This window comes from Anomaloglossus baeobatrachus, chromosome 1 (assembly GCF_048569485.1).
Source record: "Anomaloglossus baeobatrachus isolate aAnoBae1 chromosome 1, aAnoBae1.hap1, whole genome shotgun sequence".
Classification (NCBI taxonomy): Eukaryota; Metazoa; Chordata; class Amphibia; order Anura; family Aromobatidae; genus Anomaloglossus; species Anomaloglossus baeobatrachus.
The window spans coordinates 87090167-87117727 of record NC_134353.1 but is presented as its reverse complement, the minus strand read 5'-3'; the positions used below and the strand labels follow the sequence as shown (position 1 = coordinate 87117727).

General features: G+C 44.3%; 1 protein-coding gene across 2 annotated transcripts in view; it reads right to left on the bottom strand.

The window, feature by feature from the left end:
• LOC142305908 (ADP-ribosyl cyclase/cyclic ADP-ribose hydrolase 1-like) overlaps nucleotides 1-24361 on the bottom strand; it is a 38498-nt gene extending 14137 nt beyond the window's left edge. The window contains exons 1-6 of one of the 2 annotated variants that reach the window (XM_075346903.1): nucleotides 24038-24361; nucleotides 15489-15618; nucleotides 12538-12673; nucleotides 6519-6601; nucleotides 4862-4938; nucleotides 3113-3205 (exon numbers count right to left, since the gene is read on the bottom strand). In XM_075346903.1, the coding sequence (XP_075203018.1) occupies nucleotides 3113-3205; nucleotides 4862-4938; nucleotides 6519-6601; nucleotides 12538-12673; nucleotides 15489-15618; nucleotides 24038-24261 (743 nt within the window). In that variant the 5' untranslated portion in view covers nucleotides 24262-24361. The remainder of the gene's footprint in view (nucleotides 1-3112; nucleotides 3206-4861; nucleotides 4939-6518; nucleotides 6602-12537; nucleotides 12674-15488; nucleotides 15619-24037) is intronic. The other variant, XM_075346902.1, reaches the window with a different exon arrangement.
• Nucleotides 24362-27561: the final 3200 nt, after the last annotated feature.

Sequence of the window (27561 nt, the reverse complement as noted above, 5' to 3'; positions counted from 1 at the left end):
GGAACTTACATTCAAAGCGCCACTCCAGCATTTAAAAAAATAAATAAAAAAAATAATGCTGGTGTGGTGCGTAAAACATGTGGTTATACACTGCCATCTTGTGGTAGACATGAAAATTGCAGGGTGTACATTTTTCATCCAGGTGATTTCCCACCCAATTTGTCTGTATTTTTAAGATTTTGTGCTGTCTCTATAACTAATATTGTCACGAGTTTTATTTTAGATGTTAATAAAAATGTGGCTTCACATACTCTTGTGTTATATATACACACATATTTTATATATATATATATATATATATATATATATAGTGCTCAGCATAAATGAAAAGTGATTATGCTTGACCACTGAAGCACTTTAATCCTGTCCTTTAAAAATGTGTGCCGCCCTGGCAAAACCAGGTAGTCACACATAGGCCCCCGCATAACACCTTCCCTCACCTAGGTTACAACAGCCGACCTGAAACCCTAGTCACCCCCCTCAAGGCAAGACAGGCACACCAGTGGGCGGGATCAGGCGGTTAGGGAACGCCCACCTAGGAGTCTAGACAGCCCGGGCGGGAAAACAAGTAGTTCAGTTCAGTCTGGGACAGATAAGTTTGTAGTTCAAGTGGAGAGGAGTGTGGGCTGGAGCTAGGTGTAGCTCCAGCAGAGGAAGTTCAAGTTGAACGGTGCCAGGGTCGGAGCCCTGGTGCCTTGGCTAGGTAGCAGACGGTGGTCTCCGTCAGCAGGAGACGGGAAGATGGCTTGGCAGATCCGAGGAGGACCGGAGAAGGGTTGAAGCCCACCGGTACCAACACCGGAGACCCGACCGGAAACCGTGCACAGAGGGGGTACTCGCACCCTGAAGCCAGGACCGAAACCAGCAGCCTAGCTTATTAACCTATTGAGGGCAGGATTACAGGTCCTGTCTCAACCAAAGTCCCACAGGCAGACAACCACCCACAGAGAGGGATAGGGCAACCCCCAGGGCCCATAGATCCCACGGGTCAGTGTCAGCGGGCACAGCTCCTTAGGCACACAGAAAGCCGGGAGCGGACTCCTGAGTTTCAAACTCCAACTCCAACTTTGTAATTCCCTTTTTTTCTCTATCTCATTCCGTTTTCGAGATAAAAATGCTAACTCCATTGTTTTTCACCAGATGGCGCTATAGGTGGTTTCATTGCATAGCACATGGCTACTTTACTATACCTAGACACCACTTCTATGCCTATAGCTGCCGCCGTTCTCAAGTTAATGGAGGTGGAAAGGATATGGGTGGACACACTGTAGAGTCCCAGTACTTTTCATATTTTTCAGTATGGGCCCTGGCAAATTTTAGGTGGCTTTTTTGTTTATGAGCTTTAGGAAAGGCTTTGTCATGGATTGCACCCAAGGGTGCAGTTACTCTGCAGTGTACACTGTATTGTGTCACCTGAAATACCCCAGTTTGGCTTTGTAGTTCTTTAGCTAACTGCAGAGAATTTGCATGTCAGTTTTCCTCAACCCTTCTCATCAAAAGACGCTTCTGTTTAGGTGATAACTTCCTTACTTACCCTGAACATCTCTGTGAGATGGTTGCATTTCCATCTTTGTTACATTTTTCTATCCTTTCTGCTATACAGTAATATTCTGACTGATAAGTCACTATTTGCTGATCTTCTTGAATAAACGTAAAGAAATAATTTTCTTTCTGAGGTCTTGTGGCAGTTCTCTTCCATGTGGTGCCATTGTGGACAGCATGAAATGTGAAGAGCTTTTCTTTGTTAAGTAATGCCCTTTTATAGTCAATTGTCTACTGAATACCTGATTCATGAATTAGACTTACCTGTGGATGAACTCTTGTTAATTACAATATTTGTAGTCTAAACTTTAGCTCTGCGCCTAAAGGTACCGTCACACTAAGCAACATCGCTGGCAACATCGCTGCTGAGGCACAACTTGCTAGCGATGTTGCTGTGTGTGACATCCAGCAACAACCTGGCCCCTGCTGTGAGGTCGTTGGTTGTTGCTGAATGTCCTGGACCATTTTTTAGTTGTTGCTCTCTCGCTGTGAAGCACAGATCGCTGTGTGTGACAGCGACAGAGCAACAACTAAATGTGCAGGCAGCAGGAGCCGGCTTCTGCGGACGCTGGTAACCAATGTAAATATTGGGTAACCAAGAAGCCCTTCCCTTGGTTACCCGATATTTACCTTTGTTACCAGCGTCCGCCGCTCTCAGTTGTCAGTGCCGGCTCCTGCTCCCTGCACACGTAGCTGGAGTACACATAGGGTAATTAACCCGATGTGTACTGTGGCTAGGAGTGCAGGAAACAGGGAGCCGGCACTGGCAGTGTGAGAGCGGCGGATGCTGGTAACGAAGGTAAATATCGGGTAACCAAGAAGCCCTTTCCTTGGTTACCCGATATTTACCTTCGTTACCAGCGTCCGCCGCTCTCAGCTGTCAGTGCCGGCTCCCTGCTTTCTGCACATGTAGCTGGAGTACACATCGGGTAATTAACCCGATGTGTACTGTGGCTAGGAGTGCAGGAAACAGGGAGCCGGCACTGGCAGTGTGAGAGCGGCGGATGCTGGTAACGAAGGTAAATATTGGGTAACCAAGGGAAGGGCTTCTTGGTTACCCAATGTTTACCGTGGTTACCAGCGTCCGCAGAAGCCGGCTCCTGCTGCCTGCACACTTAGCAGAGTACACATCGGGTAATTAACCCGATGTGTACTGTGGTTAGGAGTGCAGGGAGCCAGCGCTAAGCGGTGTGCGCTGGTAACCAAGGTAAATATCGGGTTGGTTACCCGATATTTACCTTAGATACCAAGCGCAGCATGCTTCCACGTGTAGCGACGGTGCAGCGATCCCTGCCAGGTCAGGTTGCTGGTGGGATCGCTGGAGCGTGGCTTAGTGTGACATCTCACCAGCGACCTCCTAGCAACTTACCAGCGATCCCTATCAGGTTGTATCGTTGTTGGGATCGCTGGTAAGTTGTTTAGTGTGACTGGGCCTTAACACTTTCATTGGGGTCTACTAATTTTTGCAACATGGTCTTGAATTAATCTGTTAGTAAATATTTTGGGTGTGCAGTGTGCGTGTATAATATTACACTGATTGCAATCATCATATACAATATTTAGTACTTACTTGTCCTCTCCTTGAATGTCATCAATTACCCAGACGTTTACTTCAGAGACTCTGGTTGGGTCCATAGTGGGGATTTCCACAGTTCTTAGAATACTGGAACATCAAACAAGTGTTTACATTGATGATTCTCAGCGTCTAAATAACAACAGCTCATCATATGAGTGTATTATATGGAGAGAAGGTATGCACACCAGTGACTATGTAAGGGGAATATATGAAAAGCAGAAACTGCTGTGTGAATACTGACATGAAAAATCCAATAGCTATATGTAAGAATGAAGGTATGAAAAATGGAATCTGCATTACTGCCATTAACATATGAATAAGGATAAATTTAGCTATTGAATTAATCAATGCAATAGAGCCCCAACACTACGCCAAAGTATTTCTCTACGTTGGGGTCCCTAGCTTGTGTGTGTCCTCTCATGCAGTTAAAAAACTTACCGTGTATGGGAAGCTGAGACCCAGGCTATTTATGCGTATTATGTGGACTGGCAATAGGTGTGGGTGGGGCCGGGTTAGTAGATTTTTTAGGTTTTTGCACCCAGTTCAGACTCAGAATATGAGTTCCAGACGTTATTTCTTGATTGATTTGTAGTCTTTCGTTTGTGAACTTGGCCCCACCCAATAGCCAGCCCACATTATATGCATATATAGCCTGGGTGGCCGGACCCGGATCGTTACACGAAGTTGCCTGAGAACTCTGGGGGTCGGTGCTCGGGTTCTTTTGAGCCCACGCAGATCTGGACTTTTACAGTCGAGATCTGCTCATCATATTTGGTCAAATGTCATATTTGGATAATAATTTGGAACTGGTTTCTAAAAACAAAAATTGCCTTTCCCAAACTGAGACATTTACTACACACTAGCTTTTTTTTTTTTTAAATAAAAACCTTGATTATATGTTTTTTTTTTAATCCAAACCTATCTAGACTTGAGGATTTTTCTGTTTTTGTAGTTTGCAGCAGAATCTACAACAAACTTCCTGCTGCTTATTTCCCTCTGTGTAAGGCCCGTTTCACACGTCAGTGAAAAACAGTGCCATTTTTCACTGGCGTGTAAAACACGCACATGTCCCTGCGTGTGCCGAAAATCACGGCACACGTGGGTTGTCTAAGTGCAATCCGGGCTCCGTTCTCCGTGGCCCGTGATTGCACTTAGAGATTCACTCACCTGCGCCCGCTCCCGCTGTCCATGGTGCTGAATTCTCCCGCGACGCAGCATCAGGCCGGCGGTGACCCCTGCAGCAGCTGCTTCCGGGTCGGCTGTGTCGCGCATAATGAATATGCGTGACAGTAATGAGCCGGCACAGAAGGAGCAAGGAGAACGGGCTGCAGAGGACATCGCTGGACGCCGGGTGAGTTTAAATGTTTTTTATTTTAAAAGTACGTTTTTTTCTGGCACGTGTTTCACGGACCACACCACTGCGTGGTCCGTGGAACATCAGTGATGCCAGAAAAAAATGGACATGTCTCCGTGCAGCAATCACGCACATGCGGGTACGCTGCACGGAGACACGTGCAGTGAAAAATCACTGATGTGTGAGCAGACCCATTCATTATAATGGGTCTGCGTATGTCAGTGATTCTGGTACGTTTAAAAAAAAGCACGAACGTCCCAGAATCACTGACGTGTGAAAGGGGCCTAAGTAATGAAATAATGCAGATTGATCAGTTGTGTTATTATTGTTACTTATGTCCTGACGTCTATTTTACAATGTCATACCTCATAGATAAAATTATACCATACCTTTCTTTTCGAGCTATATCACCATCTGCTGATCCATTTAACATCACGTTTACCGATCCACATGACGCTCGAGCAAACTTGGAAAACAAAGCAGATAATTCACAACAAATATGTATACGCTCAATGTCAGGAGATATTGTATCTGGCACAGTGTAACTAATGACCACTTACCGAGTGATTGCCAGCCATCATGCACATTGCAGACATTGTTGGCCCTGTTCATTTTTATGGAATTTTAGCAGTTGTCTGACAAAATGGAGGCATAGTCCCTTACATGAAGCCCTAGCGGATCTAGCACTGGCCGCTAGGGAGGTCTACGCCAGCAGATCTAGCACTGGCCGCTAGGGAGGTCTGTACCAGCAGATCTAGCACTGGCCGCTAGGGAGGTCTGCACCAGCAGATCTAGCACTGGCCGCTAGGGAGGTCTGCACCAGCAGATCTAGCACTGGCCCCTAGGGAGGTCTGCACCAGCAGATCTAGCACTGGCCGTTAGGGAGGTCTGCACCAGCAGATCTAGCACTGGCCGCTAGGGAGGTCTGCACCAGCAGATCTAGCACTGGCCCCTAGGGAGGTCTGCACCAGCAGATCTAGCACTGGCCGCTAGGGAGGTCTGTACCAGCAGATCTAGCACTGGCCGCTAGGGAGGTCTGCACCAGCAGATCTAGCACTGGCCGCTAGGGAGGTCTGCACCAGCAGATCTAGCACTGGCCCCTAGGGAGGTCTGCACCAGCAGATCTAGCACTGGCCGTTAGGGAGGTCTGCACCAGCAGATCTAGCACTGGCCGCTAGGGAGGTCTGCACCAGCAGATCTAGCACTGGCCGCTAGGGAGGTCTGCACCAGCAGATCTAGCACTGGCCGCTAGGGAGGTCTGCACCAGCAGATCTAGCACTGGCCCCTAGGGAGGTCTGCACCAGCAGATCTAGCACTGGCCGTTAGGGAGGTCTGCACCAGCAGATCTAGCACTGGCCGCTAGGGAGGTCTGTACCAGCAGATCTAGCACTGGCCGCTAGGAAGGTCTACACCAGCAGATCTAGCACTGGCCACTAGGGAGGTCTGCACCAGCAGATCTAGCACTGGCCGCTAGGGAGGTCTGCACCAGCAAATCTAGCATGGGCCGCTAGGGAGGTCTGCACCAGCAGATCTAGCACTGGCCACTAGGGAGGTCTACACCAGCAGATCTAGCACTGGCCGCTAGGGAGGTCTGCACCAGCAAATCTAGCATGGGCCGCTAGGGAGGTCTGCACCAGCAGATCTAGCACTGGCCGCTAGGGAGGTCTGTACCAGCAGATCTAGCACTGGCCGCTAGGAAGGTCTACACCAGTAGATCTAGCCCTGGCCGCTAGGGAGGTCTGCACCAGCAGATCTAGCACTGGCCGCTAGGGAGGTCTGCACCAGCAAATCTAGCATGGGCCTCTAGGGAGGTCTGTACTAGCGGATTTAGCACTGGCCGCTCCAGAGGTCTGCACCAGATCCAAAAGCAATTCCTCTTCTGTTCAGAAGTCACTGCTGAGGCATGTGATCGGATAGCACCATGGCACAGCATTGCATTTCAACAGTTGCTATTGGTTTATCACACAGGTTACAATAAGCGACTTTGGTCCGATAAGTCAGGACTGTTGTTATTAGTTTATTATCAAAATCCTGATTGTTACTTACTGCAGCAGATGCCATCTTCCAGAAAGATAAAATTGAGTTGTGGTCACATTCATTCCAGGCGGGACAACATTTAAAGTTCATTCCTAAAAAAAAAAAAAAAAAAAAGGCCAAACGCATGTATCAAGATTTTTCTGATTAGATTGTTACCTGCTACAATAGAAATTTTAACTTTTATTTAAAGTCTGATCACCTAATGATCTATCAAATAAGTAGAAAGGATTAGACTTAAGCGGACCTATTGAAGTTTGGTTCTGCGGGTTCAACCGGACTTTCAATAAAGTTTGGGACCCGGACGTGACCTGAACCTCAATGGAAGTCACTAAATGGGCAGTTCAGGTCCCTCGCTCACATGCAGCCAGCCATAAACAGATCACTTATAGGGGCAGGTTGTTGTTTTTTTGGGTGCACACTACATCTAATAACGCTGTTACTCCCATTTATACACTGCAAGCAGCTCGACTGGGCCAAGAACGAAGTGTGCCCGAACACAGCGATGCTCGCTCCAGTGGGCAGCATACATAAAGCACCCGAACTCTGAACTCAAACACTGATTTTTTTAGTAGTGCGAACGCCAAACTTAACTTTTCAGGTTCACTCATCTCAGGTCATGTCATTCAAAATATGCTTTGTTTCAATAAGCTGAATTTGCCAGAATTAAGTTTCTGAATCTTTTATTATGGTTTATTGTTGTGAGCCTCGTCCTCCTGCCAATTGCATCAAGTGTCAACTTCTTCCCATGATTCACGAACAGCATCTCTCAGGACTAGTGATGGGCAAACCCATAGATATCTGGGATCGGCGGGTCTAACCAGATTTAAAAAAAAAGCCAGTTCTGACCTGAAATTAATCCCGGATATCTGCTTAGGGTTAATAAAGGGATTTAAGAGGGTATTTTTTTTGTACTTTATTTCAAATAAAGGATTTATTCAGTGTTTGGGTTTACTTAACGTGCCAGGATTGATGCGACAATTCTGGGCAGCTGGAGGCTGCTATTTTTACACTGGGAGGGGGCAATAACCTTGGGCCTCCTCTGTCTGAGAATAGCAGCCCCCAGCTGTCAGCTTTATCATGGCTGGGTATCTAAATTGGGGGGACTTCACACTGTTTTATAAATTATTCATTTATATAATTAAAAAAAGCTGCATGGGGTCCCTCTTATCTTGATACACAGCCAAGATAAGCACACGTCTGGGGACTGCAGCCTCTAGCTGTTTGCTTTATCTTTGCTGGGTATCATAATATGGGAGGACCCTACGCCAAATTTTTTGTTTATTTATTTTTACACCGCGATATAGACGCAGACAGCATTTGCAATTCCAAGCAGTCAGACACGCTGTCACAGTGTAGGGGTATGGTTTGACTGCAACCAAGCAGAGACACCGGGACTGCCGGTGGGCGGGGGAAGCAGTGCATATGCATGCGGGATAATGAGAGACCCCGGAAACAGTGTTATAGCCACGCAAGAGATTGGTCAGTGTAACGCCTGCTTTCTTCCTATTTTTTTTCTTTTTCTTTTATTTTTTTAATTATCTGGATGGCCGGATCCGGATAGTTACCCGAAGTTCACTGAGAACTCCGAGCCCGGTGTCAGTGCAAGGATAATGGGTATCCCACGCGAACTTTTACAGTCCAAGTTCGCCAATCACTGCTCAGGACATTCATGAACTCTGGACTGAGGTGCTCTCCAATTTGGCAGTTGCCTCAGTTAAAGTGAGAAAAAGAACTGATAAGCACCATCGACCTTTTCAGAACATTTCTCCTGGAGAAAAGGTTTGACTTCTTACCAAAAGATCCATTTAAGGACTCATTACAAGAAGCTGGCTCCTAAATATATTGGTCCATTCCAATTTATTGAGCAAATCAATCTAGTCACTTTCCATTTGAAACTGCTTTCCACATTAACCCCTTCACGACATCAGTCGTACATTTACAGCGCAAGTCAGAAGCGGGTGTATGAAGCGTGATCGCAGGGGTGACCTCACCCTAAACTCGGCAGGTAATCGTTATGTGTTGCAGCCAGGACCTGCCGCTAACAATCGCGGGTAGAGTGGAGACTGCAATTGTTAACCTTTTAAATCCAGCTGTCAAACTCTGACATGTGCCGTTATGGGAGCACCCCATTTTAAGTGCCAATGGGCGCACCCATGATCTGATCGCTGATGACTTGCACAGAAGCAGGTCTGTTGAAGACCTGTGTGCTTGTCACTACAGCACTCCTTTCAAACCTGCCTGTGGCCGGACTTCAAAGTAGACTGATTTTTACTACATACAGCAAAACTGTGGCATTGCTGGTAACAGCACAATAAATCAGACAACTGCAGTGTCAAGTCCCCTAAAGAAATTATTAAAAACAGTAAAATGGTAAAAAAAAATATGAAAAAAAAAACCCCATAAACGTTCAAATCACCCCCCTTTTACCCCATTGAAAATAAAAAAAAATAAAAAAGAGAAGTCTGAGGTAACAAAATATAAAAATAATCAACCCAATCGGTAAACACTGTAAACAAAAGAAATTTAAAAACGTCAAAAATTAAAAAATTTTTTGGTCAAGGCAATGCCACAAAAAATTTGTAACAAACGAGAAAAACGTTATATCTATTCCAAACAGTATCAATAAAAATATTGCTCTTGACTCGCAAAAAGTAAGCCATCACACTGCTCCACTGAACATGAAAACATTACGGGTAGTGATAGGTGGACCCGCAGATATTCGGGATTGCGGGTCCAAGCTAATTTGTTAAAAAAAAACTGTCTCGGGCCTGGAATTGATCCTGAATATCTGCCCAGACACCTTTCCCAATATAAGTCTAAGGCAACCCGAATTAGATGCTTTAAAATGGTAGTAGATGGGATAGGGGAATTAGAGCAAGCACGTTATACATAGCAGTCGTCTGTGTGGTTGTAACACTACTTCCAGGCAACTCATTAACCTCATACATATGCACTTCTTCCCCCTACCACCAGCAGTCCTGGTGTTTGTGATTGTTGTAGTAAGACAGCACCACCACCCATTGTGACAGTGTGTTTGACTGCTTGTAATCACACACGCTGAATGTGTCCCTATCGGGGTGTAAAAATAATTAAATTACAAAATTGTCATAGGGTCATATTATGATACCCAGCACAGATAAAGCATGTCTACAGGCTGCATCCCCCAGCTATATGCTTATCTTGCCTGTGTATCAAAATAAGAGGGACCCTATGAGGCTTTCTTAAATTATTTAAATAAATAATTAAAAAAAAAATGGTGTACGGCACCCAATTTTGATACCCAGACATGATAGAAGTTGACAACTAGGGGCTGGTATTCTCAGGCTGGGGAGGCCCATGGGTATTGGTCCCCCTCAGTCTAAAAATAGCAGCCTGCAGCTGCCCAGAATTGTCGTATCCATTAGATGCGACAATCCCATCACTTAATCCTGCTTATCCAGATTGTCACTGCCCCAGGGCAATCGGGGAAATATCAGGCGGTAATGACCGCTCACAGCTGTCACTAAACCTTAGATTTGTAATGGGAGGTGTCTATGAGACCCCCATTATTAATCTGTTGGTGAAAAAATATAAACACAAACACCAAAATAAAATACAAAAAAACCCACCCTCTTTCACCCCTTTATTGACCTCAAACACCCAGTTCCAACCTAATCCACGAGGTCACAATGATTCCGGCTCTGCTACATACATACTGAAGTCACAGCGCGTGGGCACAGAACATGTCCATACACCATGAGCTTGAGGCAGAAATGCTTGAGCCACAACTATGGGTTATTTACGGTCACAGCTGGAGGTTCCCACCATAACCCAGCTTTGACAGCAGGTAACTTGACCTCAGGTGACCTCATTAAACTCAGTGACCTCACCTCAGGTAAGGCTACTGAGTTCACAGACCTGCATCTCCTGGCAGAAAACCAACAGAATGGAGATTTGGTGCTGAAATTTATACACCATATTCCTGCACCTAATCTGCATCTTCTGGCAAGAAAAAACTCATCAAAACAGGATGTGGTTTTGATGCGATAGTGATGTGATTTTTTTTGCCAGTAGATACAGATTTGGTGCAGGAATGTGGTGTATAAATTTCAGCACCAAATTTGCATCTCTTTGCAAAAAAATGCACAAATATGGTTTTGACACCATTTCGCTGCAGTTTTCTGCCAGGAGATGCAAATTTGGTGCAAATATTTCATCACCAAATTTGCATCTCCTGGCAGAATATCGCATGGAAACTGCATCAAAACCGTTGTGTTTGCACTTTTTAAAAGTGTGGATCGTACATTTATTTATAAGCAGTGATGTTTGCATTCCACAGCACCCATCCTGCATATTATGTCCACGTTCCACAGCAGAAAGAACCAGATATGAGGTCACGGTGAGGGGCATGGTAAGGCTTCTCTTGTCTAACACACTCCAGTAGTGTAGATACAGTGTATCTTAGCCATGTGTACTTGAATCCGGGAGTCCCCACCCCCCGCCAGGACATTTAAACATACGAATGGCAATTATCCAGGTAATTCCACCCCATAGTTTTGCAGTGAGTGTTGTTCTGGCCAGTTTGGCTGTGCTTCTCTGCTCCCCTGATGAGTCCACTGACGAAACGCGTTGGAGGTATCTATTAGCATGCTGTCACAGATAGCTGTGCTCTGGCCTAATGGGTGGCTAAACCTCTGATGGCCCCACTTCTGTAACAGTCAGATGGAGCATCATTTCTGATCACCATTATACTACAGATGAGACTTTTCCATTTACGTGACTTCTCATATTTACAGTATTTGTTGCTGCTGTAGCCATGCTGGGCATTGTGTGATGCTTTTGTATTCTGCGATTTGAGTTAATTATTAACAACTGTGTTTCTTTATATTGTGTCTGATGGCCATGAGGCCTTTTAGATATAAATTCCTGTAAAAGTTATGTTTTATATTATATCTACACTGATGCAATATGGAAATCTTTCTACCTCATAGACTATAAAGGATACAGTTCCAAAGAGAGATGCTGACTTTCTGAAAATTACAGTAACACTCCAATTTTATTAAAAAAAATGTAACAAAAACATCCTCTTTCTTCTTTTACAGGCTCTTCTGGGAAAGGCCATAAAAGTGGTGAGGGGAGTACTGTTTTATGTCTCCAGGTCTGAGTCTTCCTTCTTTTATGGCCAGCTCCTATTTAATGATGATAGCCCAACAAGCACCATCCTAGATGTTTTATGGCCACATGCTTTTCCTGGAATTAGTCTCATCATCATAATAACCCTACTCCAGCCAGGTGTCTAATTATCTTCACATCTTCTCCTGTCTTCAATCTAGCAATCAGCTACGACTTCAGAGCTCAATCCAAGTATTGCTTGTGTTATTACACTCTTAGCTATGTTGCACCAAGTTCTGTTAAAAGCTCATCTTTGCTAACATGATGATGTCCATATTTGCTGCTCTACTATTCCTTTGAGTAACTACATCTCTGGAAGCAAGTTACCAGTTTGCCTATACATTTCTGCAAGCAAGTTACCGGTTTGCCTATATATCTCTGCTATACATAGTTGTAACTGCAATTCTGCAAGTAAGATTCCAATTTACCTATTCATTTCTATGATTCCTATATGTAAATGCACGTGTGCACTTGCCTAGACATCTCTGCTATTCCTATACTATCTGCACTTTTGGCTCAGTTGTATCTATTGCTTCCATCTCCACTTGCCCATCTGCCATCCAGCATATCCTGCTCCACAGTATCATCACCTTTGGTCTGTGCTGCTCACCCTAACCTAGAACTTAAAGAACCCACATCACCAGATAAGCCCTTACAAGAATCTACCTATGCATACAAGGAGTATCTGGGTGCTAAGTACAGGATCCGGTTTGCTGTAAAACTTTGTAAGCTGCTGTTACATTTGTATGATTTCATGATGTACAATTTATTTGAGCCCATTTAGTGATTGATTTTTTACATGTTGAAAGGCTGTTGCTCTCTATATAGCTTAGTGGTGGCATTTTTTCCCCCCTCTAGATAATAAATAGGTAATTACCTGGTCTAAAGGTTTTCCCACACCACATAAGACCATTGAATACGAAACCCAGGAAAGTGTCTTCTAGTGTGATGAAATTTTCTGTTGCTTTTGTGTAACGGTGAACAAGGTCATTGGTCCTGCTCCACAGAAGAGTCTGCAAAGAAAAACAATTGCTTACAGTGAGGCCCCTTCACACGTCCGTGATAAATACGCACGTTTTATACGGTCCGTGGTGTGAGTGTATACAGTATGTAACTTAAAACTATCAAAAGTAATTTTACATTTACTAAATATCAATTAATGACAATCAGACATTGCTTTTAAATTGTGGCTCAAGAGAAAAATCTAAAAAAAAACAAAGTAATGAAAATTGCCTGGGCAAAACAATGATGGTACTCCTAGAAAAGATTGAAACTATTTTAAACAGGGGAAACTAACGTGTTTCCTGTAATTAACATCACAGGTGTCTACATAATTGTAATCAGTTAGTTTGCCTATTTATGGGGTGAAAAGTAGTCACTGTACTGTTTGGTATCATGGTGTGTACCACACTAAACAAGGACCAAAGAAAGTTAAGGAGAGATTTGTTTCAGGAGAATAGAAAGAAAATTATAGACAAATCTGTGAAAGGTAAAGGCTATAATACCATCTCCAAAAAGCTTGATGTTCCAGTTACTACAGTTGCATATAATGTTAAGAAGTGTAGGGTATATGGAATTGCAGCCATCCTCCCAGCACATGGTCTCAAGACAAAAATAGTTGACAAATTGAAAAGACTGATAATATTAATGGAAACTAAAGAGCTCAGAACAACTTATAAAGAGATTAGAGGGAAACTCAAAGGTCAGATCGCACTATCCGTCACTGTCTTGGCCAAAGTGGACTTCATGCAAGACTACCGAGGAGTAGACCACTGTTGAAAGCTAATCCTATCAAAATTTGACACTGGAATTTGCCAATATACATACTAAAAAGCAACAATTCATCTGGGAAAATGTCATATGGACAGTTAAAACAGAACTGTAGCCTTTTGGCAAGTTGCATCAGCTCCATGTTCACGGGGGCAAAAATGAAGCTTATAAAGAAAAGAATATCATACCCACTGTGAAATATTAAGGAGGCTCAGTTATGTTTTGGGGCTACTTTGCCACAATTTCACTGGACTATTCTGAAGCTGCTTGTCTGATCTTGATTCTATTGAATATCTGTAGAAGGAGCTGAGACCTGCAGTCTGGAGAAGGCACCTTCACACCTGAGACACAAGAAGCCATTTGCAGACGTCTCTTTGAAAGCTAACAAAATCGTTTATTTACAGTGATTGCCTCAAAAGGTTCTGCAACAAAATATTAAGTTGCGAGAACCATCATTTTTGTCCAGACCAGTTTCATATGTTTTTTCCCTGTTGAAGCAAAATTCAAGACCAATGTTTGATTGTCATTAAGTCATGGTTGTCTCCCTGATTTTGGAGACTAGTGACAGCTTTAGGACTGAAGCCTCTCATATCCATCTGGCTCTCTACATTTAAATGTGGTTTTGTTTCTCATAGTACTAAAACGGTTAATGTCAGTTTTGCTGCTAGCAGCTTTTCCAGCATTTCCTAGCTGAGTGTTTCAGCTGCAGCTGCTTTGTAGCCACGACTCTTCAGGTTAAATAGAGGGGTTTCCCAGAATTTCTTGCTGAAGATACTAACCCTTTTGTATACTGGCCTCCTTGGTGGATGGAGCTTAGAAGGAGTGTGCCAGAAACTGGTCTTTATCCGTTTTTATTGCTGTTTTCCCCGTTTGTCTTACGCTTCTTTGTGTTATATTAGTGCAGCGGTGGAGCTAGCGTCTCCCACCTGCCAACGCATTAACCAGGGCAACTACAAGGTTTTTCTCAGGGTCTCAGGTTCCTGCTCGGCGACATTTGTGGAGACTGCATAGAGCCTGACTAGGAATGTAGGGAGAGCTGTAGGTGAGGATAGGAGGTGTACCATCTACCCTCTCAGTAGAGCTAGGGCCCACCGTTGTTATTGTGTCCCCAGTGTTCCTCCCCTTGTTTGTAGTGTTGTTTTGGTGGTTTTTTTTTGTTGGGCGTCTGATTCCTTTTGGTCTCAACGTGCTCACCACACTTGTAGTGTGACACATTGGTTGATATACAGTAAATTTAATTTGAAAATTACTTGTCAATTTTCAAGTTATTTCAGTGACCGTTGTGGGCTTTTCTTACTTTAACAGAAATGGACCATCAATTTTGTTGTCCATATGTCTATATTTGTTAATATGAAATATACAAGTTAATTCCACGTTTTCTCTGAAATGACTGAGATATGAAGAGTTTTTCACTCATAGCATGTGATGGCATATACTAGAAATATCAGGGTTTGTTTCTACTAGATGTCCTAAAGCCCCCTTTACACGCAACGACAACGCTAATGAGATGTCGTTGGGGGTCATGGAATTCATGACGCAAATCCGGTCTCGTTGTATGTGACACGTACGAGCGATCGCTAACGATCAAAAATACTCACCTTATCGTTGATCGTTGACACGTCGTTCATTTCCATAAAATCGTTGCTGGTTCAGTTTGTTCATCGTTCCTGAGGCATCACACATCGCTATGTGTGACACCCCAGGAATGACGAACAACAACGTACCTGCGTCCTGCCGGCAACGAGGTGTGCGTGACTTTCAAGCGGCTGCTCTCCGCCCCTCCGCTTCTATTGGACGCCTGCCGTGTGACATTGCTGTGACACCACACGAACCGCCCCCTTAGAAAAGAGGGTGTTCGCCAGCCACAGTGACGTCGCTAGGCAGGTAAGTACGTGTGACGGGGCCTAGCAATATTGTGCGCCACGGGCAGCGATTTGCCCACGACGCACAAACGACGGGGGTGGGTGCTTTCACTTAAGGCTGTAAAGCAGCCTTAAGTCTCTCATCTTGAAAAAAAAGTTTGTAGCAGAGCTTAAATAAAAAGTTACATGTCTTTACCTTATCACATGGTATCGTCTGTACAGCCATAAGTGCCAGATGCTTGTAATCTTCTTCTGTGATTTTACATGGATCTTTTCTCTGTACTGCATCAACTAGTTCTTGCCATATTCCTGAGCAATTCTTATCCCTTTATGAGGAAAAAAAAAATAACATGTAAGTGGGCCAGTATTTATTTAATTATGGTCTACAAACAAGGTCCCCGCACATCAGGTTTAACCTAAAACAGGTTTTGTTATTACTTTAATTGCAGCAGAAGAGCGTAAAAAGACAAAGTGGATAGAGGCACAGAACTTGGTGGTTACACACCAATGATGACATGATGCTTGGTAGTTACGCTTCAGCACTGAGTCACGGTAGAAGACTATCACACAGTAATATTGTGGCAAAACTGTGAGTTTGGTGTTTACGGTATAACAGCAACAGTCTCTTTAGCAAAAACAGTCAGCTGTTATCACTAACAATGGATATGAACATCTTTGGGTCCAAGGCATTAACATGGAACACTATGCAGTATATCACACTCTGAGCAGTCTACAGGATTTTTTATTCAAAGGGAAAGTCATCAGTTATTTAACAATGGAAAAAAAAGTTATCCTTGCAGAACTTTTTTCCCAATGCATCCCTGCAGCATCTGTAATCTGGATGATTACAGGACTTATGAACTCAGCCTAATATTACAGGCCTCAATTTCTTTCACTGTCTCAAGCCAAATTAACTTCACCTGAAGTAGCAGAGTAGGAATCCTGGCATGGTCATTCATTCCATAATTAATTGTGGTTTGAGAACTCTAAAGGCCCATTTACACACAACGATATCGCTAACGAGATATCGTCGGGGTCACGGTGTTGGTGACGCACATCCGGCCTCGTTAGCGATGTCGTTGTGTGTGACACCTTTTTGCGATCAGTAACGAAAAAGGTGTCAAATCGTTCGTCGTGTACACGTCGTTCATTTTTAAAAAATCGTTCCTCGTTTGGAACGCAGGTTGTTTGTCGTTCCTGCGGCAGCACACATCGCTATGTGTGACACCCCGGGAACGAGGAACAACATCGTACCTGCGGCCACCGGCAATGAGGAAGGAAGAAGGTGGGCGGGATCTTCCACCCGCTCATCTCCGCTCCTCGGCTTCTATTGGGCGGCCGCTTAGTGACGCCGCTGTGACGCCGAACACATCTCCCCCTTAAAGGAGAGATTGTTCGGCGGCCACAGTGACGTTGGTGACCAGGTAATTGTGTGTGACGCTGCCGTAGTGATATTGTTCGCTACTGCAGGGATCACCCCGTGACGCGCCACCGACGTGGGCGGGTGCTATCGTTCGCAACATCGCAACAGCCCGCTTTAGTCTATGTGCGTTTTTTTTCTTGGGTTTTTCCTTGCTTATTTTAATCAGTAAAAGCAAGAAAAATGCATTCCAGCAAAGTCTATGAGAATCCTGACTTGCTGTGCAAACGCTGCTTCTTTTTTCCTTGCAGATTTTGTTGTTGGAAAAAGAAGCAGCATGTCAATTGTTTCTGGGTTTATTTTCTGTGTTGCTATAATCCCCTGCAATGCTTTGTCACTACAGGGCATTATAGCACAGCATTTTGCCTCACACAGCATGGTGTGCTCAGTAACCCGGGTTTGTCATGGTCACAACACAGGATCGGGTCCTTGTGAAGAATGACTCCTCTTCTTACCTCCTGAAGGCTGCGATTGCATTAATATCTCTCTGTATTTGGTATATATATTTATCTGTAACCTCATAGTGTTATTTCCTATTTGATATTTTACTCCTGGGAGTACCCTATTGTATATAACAAGCCTATTTTTGTCATCTATTAATAACATCCTTCTAGGAGTTACCTATATTTATTATAGATTTCCCTGTATGAATTCAACCTTTATTTATTATATTGGATTTATGTGTACTCTCATACCTTTCAGGAAATGTTATATAATGTCTAGAGAGGAGCTTATTATTTCATATTATTTCAAAGCATTAATTGCCATTTATCTGTTTACTAGCTGTAGTACCCGGCGTTGCCCGGGATAGTAACTGTCTCTCTGTTTCTCTCCCAGTCTCTGTCTGTCTGTCTCTTTCCTTGTCTGTCTGTTTCTATCTCTCTGTATTTGCATCAGTCTATCTGTCTCAATCTCTGTATCTGTCTGTCTCTCTCTCTCTCTCTCTCTCTGTCTCTTTCCCGGGCTGTCTCTTTGCCCGGCTGTCTCTTTCTCCGGCTGTCTCTTTCTCTGGCTGTCTCTTTCTCCGGCTGTCTCTTTCTCCGGCTGTCTCTTTCTCTGGCTGTCTCTTTCTCCGGCTGTCTCTTTCTCCGGCTGTCTCTTTCTCTGGCTGTCTCTTTCTCCGGCTGTCTCTTTCTCTGGCTGTCTCTTTCTCTGGCTGTCTCTTTCTCCGGCTGTCTCTTTCTCTGGCTGTCTCTTTCTCCGGCTGTCTCTTTCTCCGGCTGTCTCTTTCTCCGGCTGTCTCTTTCTCCGGCTGTCTCTTTCTCTGGCTGTCTCTTTCTCCGGCTGTCTCTTTCTCTGGCTGTCTCTTTCTCCGGCTGTCTCTTTGCCCAGTCTGTCTCTCTATGTCTGTCTGTCTTTTTCTGTCTCTCTCTATCCGTCTATCCTATCTTATACTAAACAGTTTATTTTGTTCCTATAGCAACCACTGACAGTTGCTATTAATAGCCTCTAGCTCCCAGCTCCATTCAGTTTAATGGCTGTAGGATTTTGTAGCGTAACTGGAAAGCACGGGGTTAAATTTTCTCGCCCAAACATAGTCTATGACGTTCCCTGAGTCACATGGAGTGTCTGTGCAAAATTTCGTGATTGTAAATGCGAAGGTGCGAATCCCTTTAGCGGACATACACACATACACACACACACATACATACATACACATACACTGAGCTTTACATATTAAATTTGAATATTGCTGTATGGGAAGGGGATATATGCTTTTGTCCCCTGTAGGGAACAAATGTTGTAAATTAGGGCTGTTACACTTTTTTTAGTGTTTTAAGGCTATGTTCACACTAGAAAAATGATTTTTCTTAAGAAATTTCTTAAGAAATTTCTTGAGAGTGAAGGATTAGCGCACCTGCATTAAAAAATGCACCGATAATGCACTTGTGTTTTTACCGCGTTTTTTTTTCAGGTTGGTCCCTGCGTTTTTTAATGCTTTTACAGCAATAAAGCACGTTGAAAAAGAAAAAAAAATAAAGATAGAGAGATAGATGAATAGATAGATAGATGGATGGATGGATGTATGGATAGAGAGATAGACAGAGAGATGGATAGATAGATAGATAGATAATATAGATAGATAGAGGGATAGCTAGATAGATAGATAGATAGATAGATAGATAGATAATATATAGATATTTAGGGGAATAGATAGATAATAGAGGGATAGATATTCCAGCTTTATTTATGATGTTTGTGTTTCCCCCACACACACTGCAGTTCTCTCGGCTGGTAATGTGTTCCCATCACCGACCGTGAGAAATGACCTGGAGTTAACTGCAGCATCGCTCAGGGGGCTGCATTGTGCACTCGCTCACAGACGCCGCTGAACATCGCTGTGAATTACGTCAGAGCTGTGTTCGGGGGGTTTAATAAAGTGGAGAAAGAGGGGCTTTTTGTCTTTTAGTTCAAATAAAGGATTTTTCGGTGTGTGTGAGTGTTTCTTTACTTTCACTTACAGATTAGTGAAGGCATGTCATAGACACTGCCATTACTAATCTTGGACTTAGCGGCAGCTATTAGTTGCCGTTAACTCCATATTACCCTGATTGTCACCGCATCACAGCAACAGGAAGAGCCGGTAACACCCCGGGACTGCCGCATAATGGCTGCGACAGTCCCGGGGCAGCAGCGGGCTGATATTCTGGGCTGCGGGAGGAGGGGGCATTAACCCTGGCCCTCCCCAGCCTGAGAATACCGGGCCACCGCTATGTGCTTACCCGGCTGGACGGTAAATATACGGCGGAGCACACGCTTTTTTAGTCTCTTCTTCTTCCTCTTCCTGTCCTAGTGACATTACTTCCCTGCAAAACTCAGGGCAGTGATGTACACTATGTCACGAAAAACGCGAAATAACGCAGGAATAACGCAGGAATAACGCACATCACTTGCTACCTGCGTTATTCCTGCGCTATTTCATGATTACTAGTGATGAGCGAGTATGCTTGTTACTACTCGGTACTCGCACGAGTATTACTGTACTCGGGCTACTCGGCGGGTACCGAGTAATTTCGCGATACTCGTGCTTTACTCGTGGTCTTCATCCCAGCATGTTGGCGCTCTTTTGAGAGCCAGCCCTCATGCAGGGATTGGCTGGCAGACCACTGCAATGCCACAGCCCTGTTAGTTGTGGAATTGCAGTGATTGGCCGGCCTGCACAGCGTGACCGAGCCTTTATACCGGCGGGCGCGCTGTGCTCTGTACACAGCCATCTCATATTCCCTGCTTTCCACGCCCACAGGCGCCTATGATTGGTTGCAGTGAGACACGCCCCCACGCTGAGTGACAGGTGTCTCACTGCACCCAATAACAGCAGCCGGTGGGCGTTTCTATACTGTGCAGTAAAATAAATAAATAAATAATTAAAAAAAACGGCGTGCGGTCCCCCCAATTTTAATACCAGCCAGATAAAGCCATACGGCTGAAGGCTGGTATTCTCAGGATGGGGAGCTCCACATTATGGGGAGCCCCCCAGCCTAACAATATCAGTCAGCAGCCGCCCAGAATTGCCGCATACATTATATGCGACAGTTCTGGGACTGTACCCGGCTCTTCCCGATTTACCCTAGTGCGTTGGCAAATCGGGGTAATAAGGAGTTAATGGCAGCCCATAGCTGCCACTAAATCCTAGATTAATCATGTCAGGCGTCTATAAGACACTTTCCATGATTAATCTGTAAATTACAGTTAAAAAACACACACACCTGAAAAAATCCTTTATTAGAAATAAAAAACAATAACAAAGTCCCTCATCACCAATTTATTAACCCCGACAAACCCTCCATGTCCGGCGTACTCCACAGTCCTCCAGCGTCGCGTCCAGCTCTGCTGCATACAGGTGACAGGAGCAGCAGAATACACCGCCGCTTCTGTCAGCTTCACACAGCAACTGAGGTGAGTAGCGCGATCAGCTGCTGTCAGTCAGGTAACTCACGGCCACCGCTGCATCCGGCGGTGACCGCGATTAACCTCAGTGACAGCAGCTGATCGCTATACTCACCTCAGTTGCTGCATGGAGCTGACCGGAGCGGCGGTGAGTAGCGCGATCAGCTGAGCTGTCACTGAGGTTACCCACGGCCACCGCTGCATCCACCGCTGCATCCAGGTAACCTCAGTGACAGCTCAGCTGATCGCTATACTCACCTCAGTTGCTGTGTGAAGCTAACCGGAGCGGCGGTGTATTCTGCAGCTCCTGTCACCTTCATGCAGCACAGCTGGATGCAACGCTGGAGGTCCATGGATTACGCCGGACATGGAGGGTTTGTCGGGGTTAATAAATTGGTGATGAGGGACTTTGTTAGTGTTTTTTATTTCTAATAAAGGATTTTTCGGGTGTGTGTGTTTTTTAATTGTAATTTACAGATTAATCATGGAAGGAATCTCGGGGAGACGCCTGACATGATTAATCTAGGACTTATTGGCAGCTATGGGCTGCCATTAACTCCTTATTACCCCGATTGTCAACGCACCAGGGTAAATCGGGAAGAGCCGGGTACAGTCCCAGAACTGTCGCATATAATGTATGCGGCAATTCTGGGCGGCTGCTGACTGATATTGTTAGGCTGGGGGGCTCCCCATAACGTGGAGCTCCCCATCCTGAGAATACCAGCCTTCAGCCGTATGGCTTTATCTGGCTGGTATTAAAATTGGGGGGACCGCACGCCGTTTTTTTAAATTATTTAATTATTTATTTCACTGCACAGTATACACACACACACCGGCTGCTGTGTTTGGGTGCAGTGTGACACCTGTCACTCAGCGTGGAGGCGTGTCTCACTGCAACCAATCATAGGCGCCGAAAAGCAGGAAAGTAGGGAATACGAGATTGTTTAATGAGCGGCCGGCTTTTTCAAGAGGAAAAGCCGCCGGAGTTTAGTGAACAGCTGTGCAGCGCCGCGGCAGTGATCGGGGAACGGTAAGTAAGAGAGAGGGGGGGAACTAACCGACAGACTGTGAGAGGGGTACAGACAAGACAGAGAGACCGACAGAGCGAGACCGACCGACGGGAGATAGAATGAAAAAAAAAATGACCGACATCGCTAGTAAAAAGCACCAAACGTGCGTTTTGGACATCGGAGTGCCACACAATGTTTTACGTAAAATCTTTCATGTATTAATCTCAAAAAGTAACATACATTAGCTCTATCTCACTATTGGGTATGTGCCCTTAACATTTCCGCCATGAAAATTCATTTTGGTGTCATTTTGGAAGGTTTTCTGGTGAGTCCGTAAAAATGGCGTAAAACGCGGACAAAATTGTTCACAGCTGTGACTTTTGAGTGATAAATGCTTCAAGGGGTCTTCCCCATGCTGTTGCCATGTCATTTGAGCACTCTTCTGAGACTTTTGTGACATTTTTAGGGTTTCTACATGCTGCCGGGGGGTCATTTCATAAAAATACTCGGGTCTCCCATAGGATAACATTGGGCTCGGTGCTCGGGCCGAGTACACGAGTATCTTGGGATGCTCGACCCGAGCCTCGAGCACCCGAGCTTTTTAGTACTCGCTCATCACTAATGATTACATTACAATCAATGGAGGGAAATAACGCAGTTAGCTGCAGAAAAGAAAAGACATGCTTATTCTTTTTCTTAAGAATATCTACTGAAAGAATTTTTTTGGTGCGATTACGTATTGAGAATTTCACAAGAAAAACAATGGTGTGCTTGGTTTTAATGTAACTTTATTTGTTCATTAGTTATTTACAATTTTATGACCACTTATAAAATATGTTCAAAGTGCTGCCCATTGTGGTGGATTGTCAATGCAACCCTCTTCTCCCACTCTTGACACACTGATCGCAACACCGCAGAAGAAATGCTAGCACAGGCTACCAGTATCTGTTGTTTCAGATGCTCCACAACCACAATTGGCTTCAGATGACCCCAAATATAAAAGTCTAAGGGGGTCAGATCGGGAGACCTTGGTGGCCATTCAACTGGCCCATGATGACCAATCCACTTTCCAGGACACTGTTCATGTAGGAATCCTCGGACCTGACACCCATAATGGGATGGTGCACCATCTTGCTGGAAAAACTCAGAGAACGTGCCATCTTCAATGCATAAAAAACGAATACTGGAAGCCTGTGCTGGCATTTCTTCTTCGGTGTTGCTATCAGTGTGTCAAGAGTGGGAGAAGAGGGTTGCATTGACAATCCAACACAATGGGCAGCACTTTGAACACATTTTATAAGTGGTCATAAAATTGTAAATAACTAATAAATGAATAAAGTTACGTTAAAACCAAGCACACCATTGTTTTTCTTGTGAAATGCTCAATAACTTTGATGTGTTACATGACCTTCTTCCCATTGGAAAAAATAAAGTTGGATCCACAATGGTCGCCTTCAAAATGGCTGTAATGGTCACCACCAATCTTGAAAAGTTTCCCCCCTCCCATATACTAATGAGCCACAAACAGGAAGTTGATATCACCAACCATTCCCATTTTATTTAGATGTATCCTTATAAATGGACCACGCTGTATTAGCAAATACCTCCAAGTAGAAATATAGTATAGTTCTCGTGATTCACTGTGTCTCTTACCTCATGTGCAGGGCATTGTAGCTTAGGTATCCATGGTTATATCCACTCATATAGTGACAGTTAGGGCACGCTCACAAGATCGTATGACTCAGATGAGTGCAATGCGAGAAAATCTCGCATTGCATGCTGACCAATGTTATTCAATGAGAGAGAGCAGATTGTCAACTTTTTTCTCATCCAGATTCTGGATGAGCAAGAAGTCGCAGCATGCCACGATTGTCAGCGATAGCCATGTCACTCGCACCCATACAAGTCTACGGGTGCGACTGAAACATCGGACTGCACACGGATGACATCCGAGTGCAGTGAGATAATCACATCAGCTGACAATGGAGGGGATGGGGAGATTAATCTTTCCCTCTCCTCCGCAACTTCTGCCCTCTCCTCCGCAGCTGTGATCCAATTGCAGGATCGGATCACAGTTGCATGACACTGGCAGCACAGCGAGAGCCAAGGGTCATCATCATATCGCATTGGATGCTATATGTTCGTGTGAATCCAGCCTTAGTTAGTTGTTCGTTGTCATAACCATGGATACCTAAGCTGTAATGCCCCGCACATTAGGTAAGAGACTTAGCTATATCAAGAGAACTATTCTGAGATATTTGATAATATTATTACACCTACTACATAGTGTGGCAGGCTACTTTTTTGCAGCTTCTGACAAACCACATTTCACAAGGATTATTTCTTATCATATTTTGCCTCACACTATTTGCATAAGAAATAGTAGCACGATACTGTGGTCACTAGGAACACGTTATCTCTACTCACCCAACGCCTGGATGCAGAGACATGTAGTGATAGCAGCGTCCAATGATGATGTTCCTCAGGTTGTATGTTGTTCCTGCTCCATTGTATTTTTTGCTTGGGTTTTTCTGCAGACCTGGTGCATGTGCATTCACGATATTGACCACTAACACCACCAGTACCAGAGCCTGTATGCTCCTCAGCCAGTGGTCTGTAATCACAGGTCTAGATGCCCGGTGCCAAGACATTGCCTTCTGCTGTCGGTCAGGACTGCTCACTATGCACTGGCCTTTGGATGTGCTACCCACTCCTCGGTCCGCACAGCCAGACGGGGCACTGAGCAGTCAGCAGATCACTTTATATTCTGTTTCTGCCCTTCCTCCTACTCTTGTTTTCCAGCTTATACAGACATGCAGGTCTTTGTCAAGTTGTAAAAGGCGGATTCATGATGGGACGCAATGGAATTTCTAAGTGAATGATTAATGTTTTACCATTTAGACCAAAACTGATGCACTTTGAGCCCCATATAGATGGATAGGATCAAATGTGACTAATGCACATACACTTGGTTCTGACATGTTGAAATCCATCTATCTTTTATTTCATCTGAAATTTGCGTCAAGGAATATTCAGGATGCAATGTTAGTCTGCTGTTCTGACCGTAATATTTTGTGTATGAAACTCTGGAAAAAGGGTTAATTCAGACTTAGTAAAACATGGCTGCTTTTTTTGCAAATCCAACATCTCACTTGCCCAAGGATTATTGTGTCTTAATATAGCTCCATTGAAGTGCGGCTGACCTGCAATGGCACACACAACCTGAGGATAGATGTGGCACTCTTTTTCGTAAAGAGCAGTGTGATCTAATTGGGAATGTGTTAAATCCATAATAAAGAATCAAAATTAAAAAAAGTTTCTTCTTTGAATGATTGGATCATTTATGCCGGCATAAAACTTATTATTGACAGCACATCGCCCCGTGTGCTACCAATAACGGGATGCTAAATGTGGACAGAACAATCATATTAACATATTAATTATTCTGATCCCTTCAGTATTCATTAGCCTTTGTATACATTCCAGTAAACCTGGGACAATTAACCAGACAAAATTGGTCCACCTAAATCCATTACAGATCTACATCATATCAGCTAATATCTCCTTATCCTAGGTTGTTCTAGAGCTTGGACTCCAATCTTTTATCAAATATCATCTGCTAAAACAATATCGCCCTGATCATTAACAGGGAGGGTCTCATCAGATGCTGCAGCCGCAACAAGCATCTCATTTCGATAATAGAAATTGTGACAGTAGCCTGGATGGGAGCCAGTCTCAGGGTGCACTAGGGTGATGTACACTGATGGTTAGTCATCACAGCTAACCATGGATCTGTACAAGGTTTAGCTTCTATAGCCCACTATTTGGACAACCTCTTCTCAATTGATGTATTTTCCAATTTAAAATAACACTAGCCTATACTCACTTTCGGTTGTCCGGTGACATCGGCATTTGGTCTCACGTGACTTTGGCTGCAGGACTCGGGTGACATAACAATCACCAGCTGCTTGACTCCCACATCCATAAGATGAAACTGACACCTGGAAGAAGTGAAAGCTGTTGCTGCCCTCTGACTTCTTCCAAATGTCATTTATGTCTGATGGACGTGAGAGAGAAGCGGCTGCTGATTTGCTGGAGGTCTTGAGTAACAATCAACTAAATGAAAACTTAGCACTCAAAGGCTCTGTGACACCAAAAAATGTTTATTAAAGTGCTTGCAGTCAAAAAATAGATGTTTTGGTCCACCGCGGACCTTCATCAGTACAGATTGCAGACAGAAAGCTGTGGCAGAGAGGCTGCATTCATAGCTGACACACAGACATGTCTCCCTGCCAGAGCTTTCTCTCTGCAATCTGTACTGATGAAGGTCCGTGGCGGACCGAAACGACTATTTTTTGGATTACAAGCACTTTGTTAAACAATTTTTGGTTTCATTGAGACTCTGAGTGCCAAGTTTTGAATTAGTTGACAACAGTATAGGATCCGACTTGACCACCACCACCACAGAAGTGCCACCGCCCGTGTTCCATCTATCGAGTGACATAATGTAACATGAGACTACACGACCAATGTTGCTGGAATGGTGTCGGCAACAAACGCGAGTACGGCTGGTCTTTTTTTTCATATAGTGATTGAAAAGGGGTTGCCTAGTAAAGGACATCCCCTTTTAATGCTTGCATAATCCTTAAAAAGTAATCATCAAGTTGCTTATTTCCGATGTTTATTTTTTTTTCATTTGTGGCACCAAAAATTAGCTCAGATAATTTCTTATGCATGTTAACAGGGTTATTGAAAACCTCTTTCAATTAATGTTTACAAAAAGCAGATTTAGGAATGAAATCCATAACGAAAAAATGCTGGCTAATATTACTTATGGGTATGGTCAGACAGCGTGGCTGGCCAAATACATCCAAAACACGGCCCACCTCAATAGTCAATTGCCACATAATTGTCACCGGAGTGGCGAGTGACTGAAAGGTTGACCCTCCGCTGACCCTCAAACTAAGGGTGCCCTAGGCTTTTCCTCAATCCAGGGGTATGCTTAAAAGTATCGAGGTCTGGGCCCCCTACATCTCCATATCTCCTGTCCTTGTCCCAGATGGTAAGACCCCCCTCCACAACCCACCACCCGGGTGGAAGGGCAAGGACAGAAATGGAAAACCCCATCGACAAAAGTGACAAACAGGGGTACAAACAAAACTAACTCACACCTAATACCGACAATAGGGGTACAGGGAGGGGTAGAACAAAGGGTGTACAGGGAGGCGGAAACACAGAAAGGAGAAAGTAACAAAACAAGCTACCTTCACACACCAATGCAAGCAGCAAGCACCTCCTCACAGCTCCAGGCCTGGCTCCAGACTGAACAGAATAACCAGCACCCTCTGCAGTAAACAGAGGGTTTTTATCCAGGCCTAAAGTGGTCATCACAGAAATTACCTGAGCAGAGTTAATGCGCTTGCTGCTAGCAAGGAAAGCTGACATTAACTCTGCGACTGCCAAAAAAACCCATACGTTTAATGTGTATGGACTCTGATGATAAAAGAGACCCTGAGCCTGTCACTAACCTCACCAAGAAGTGACCATGATAATAGTTTTATTCATTGTTTTATGGCCATTGCATAGTAGCTGGTGGGCAGAGCTCTTCATTTCAGCCTCATAAAGAGCCCTGAGGAGGGGGATTACAAATCTCTGATGTTTTATGAACTTTTAGGTCGCCTGGACAGGTGTTGTCTTTAAGGGGTAATAATTATCATCTCAGTGATGAAATGGGAGTATCCATCCTTCATATCTGACCAGGTGAATTTATGGTAATATTCTTCCTCACAAGCAGGGAGCCCTCTTGCCATTCAGTTCTATTGGGCATGCGACGTGGTATTCAGACTCACTAACACAGCTTGGCCCCTGATCTGAACACAAATATACAACTGGGTGTGTGTAAATGTCATAGACACAATATATGGAGTGCACAGGACCAGCAATTTTACAGG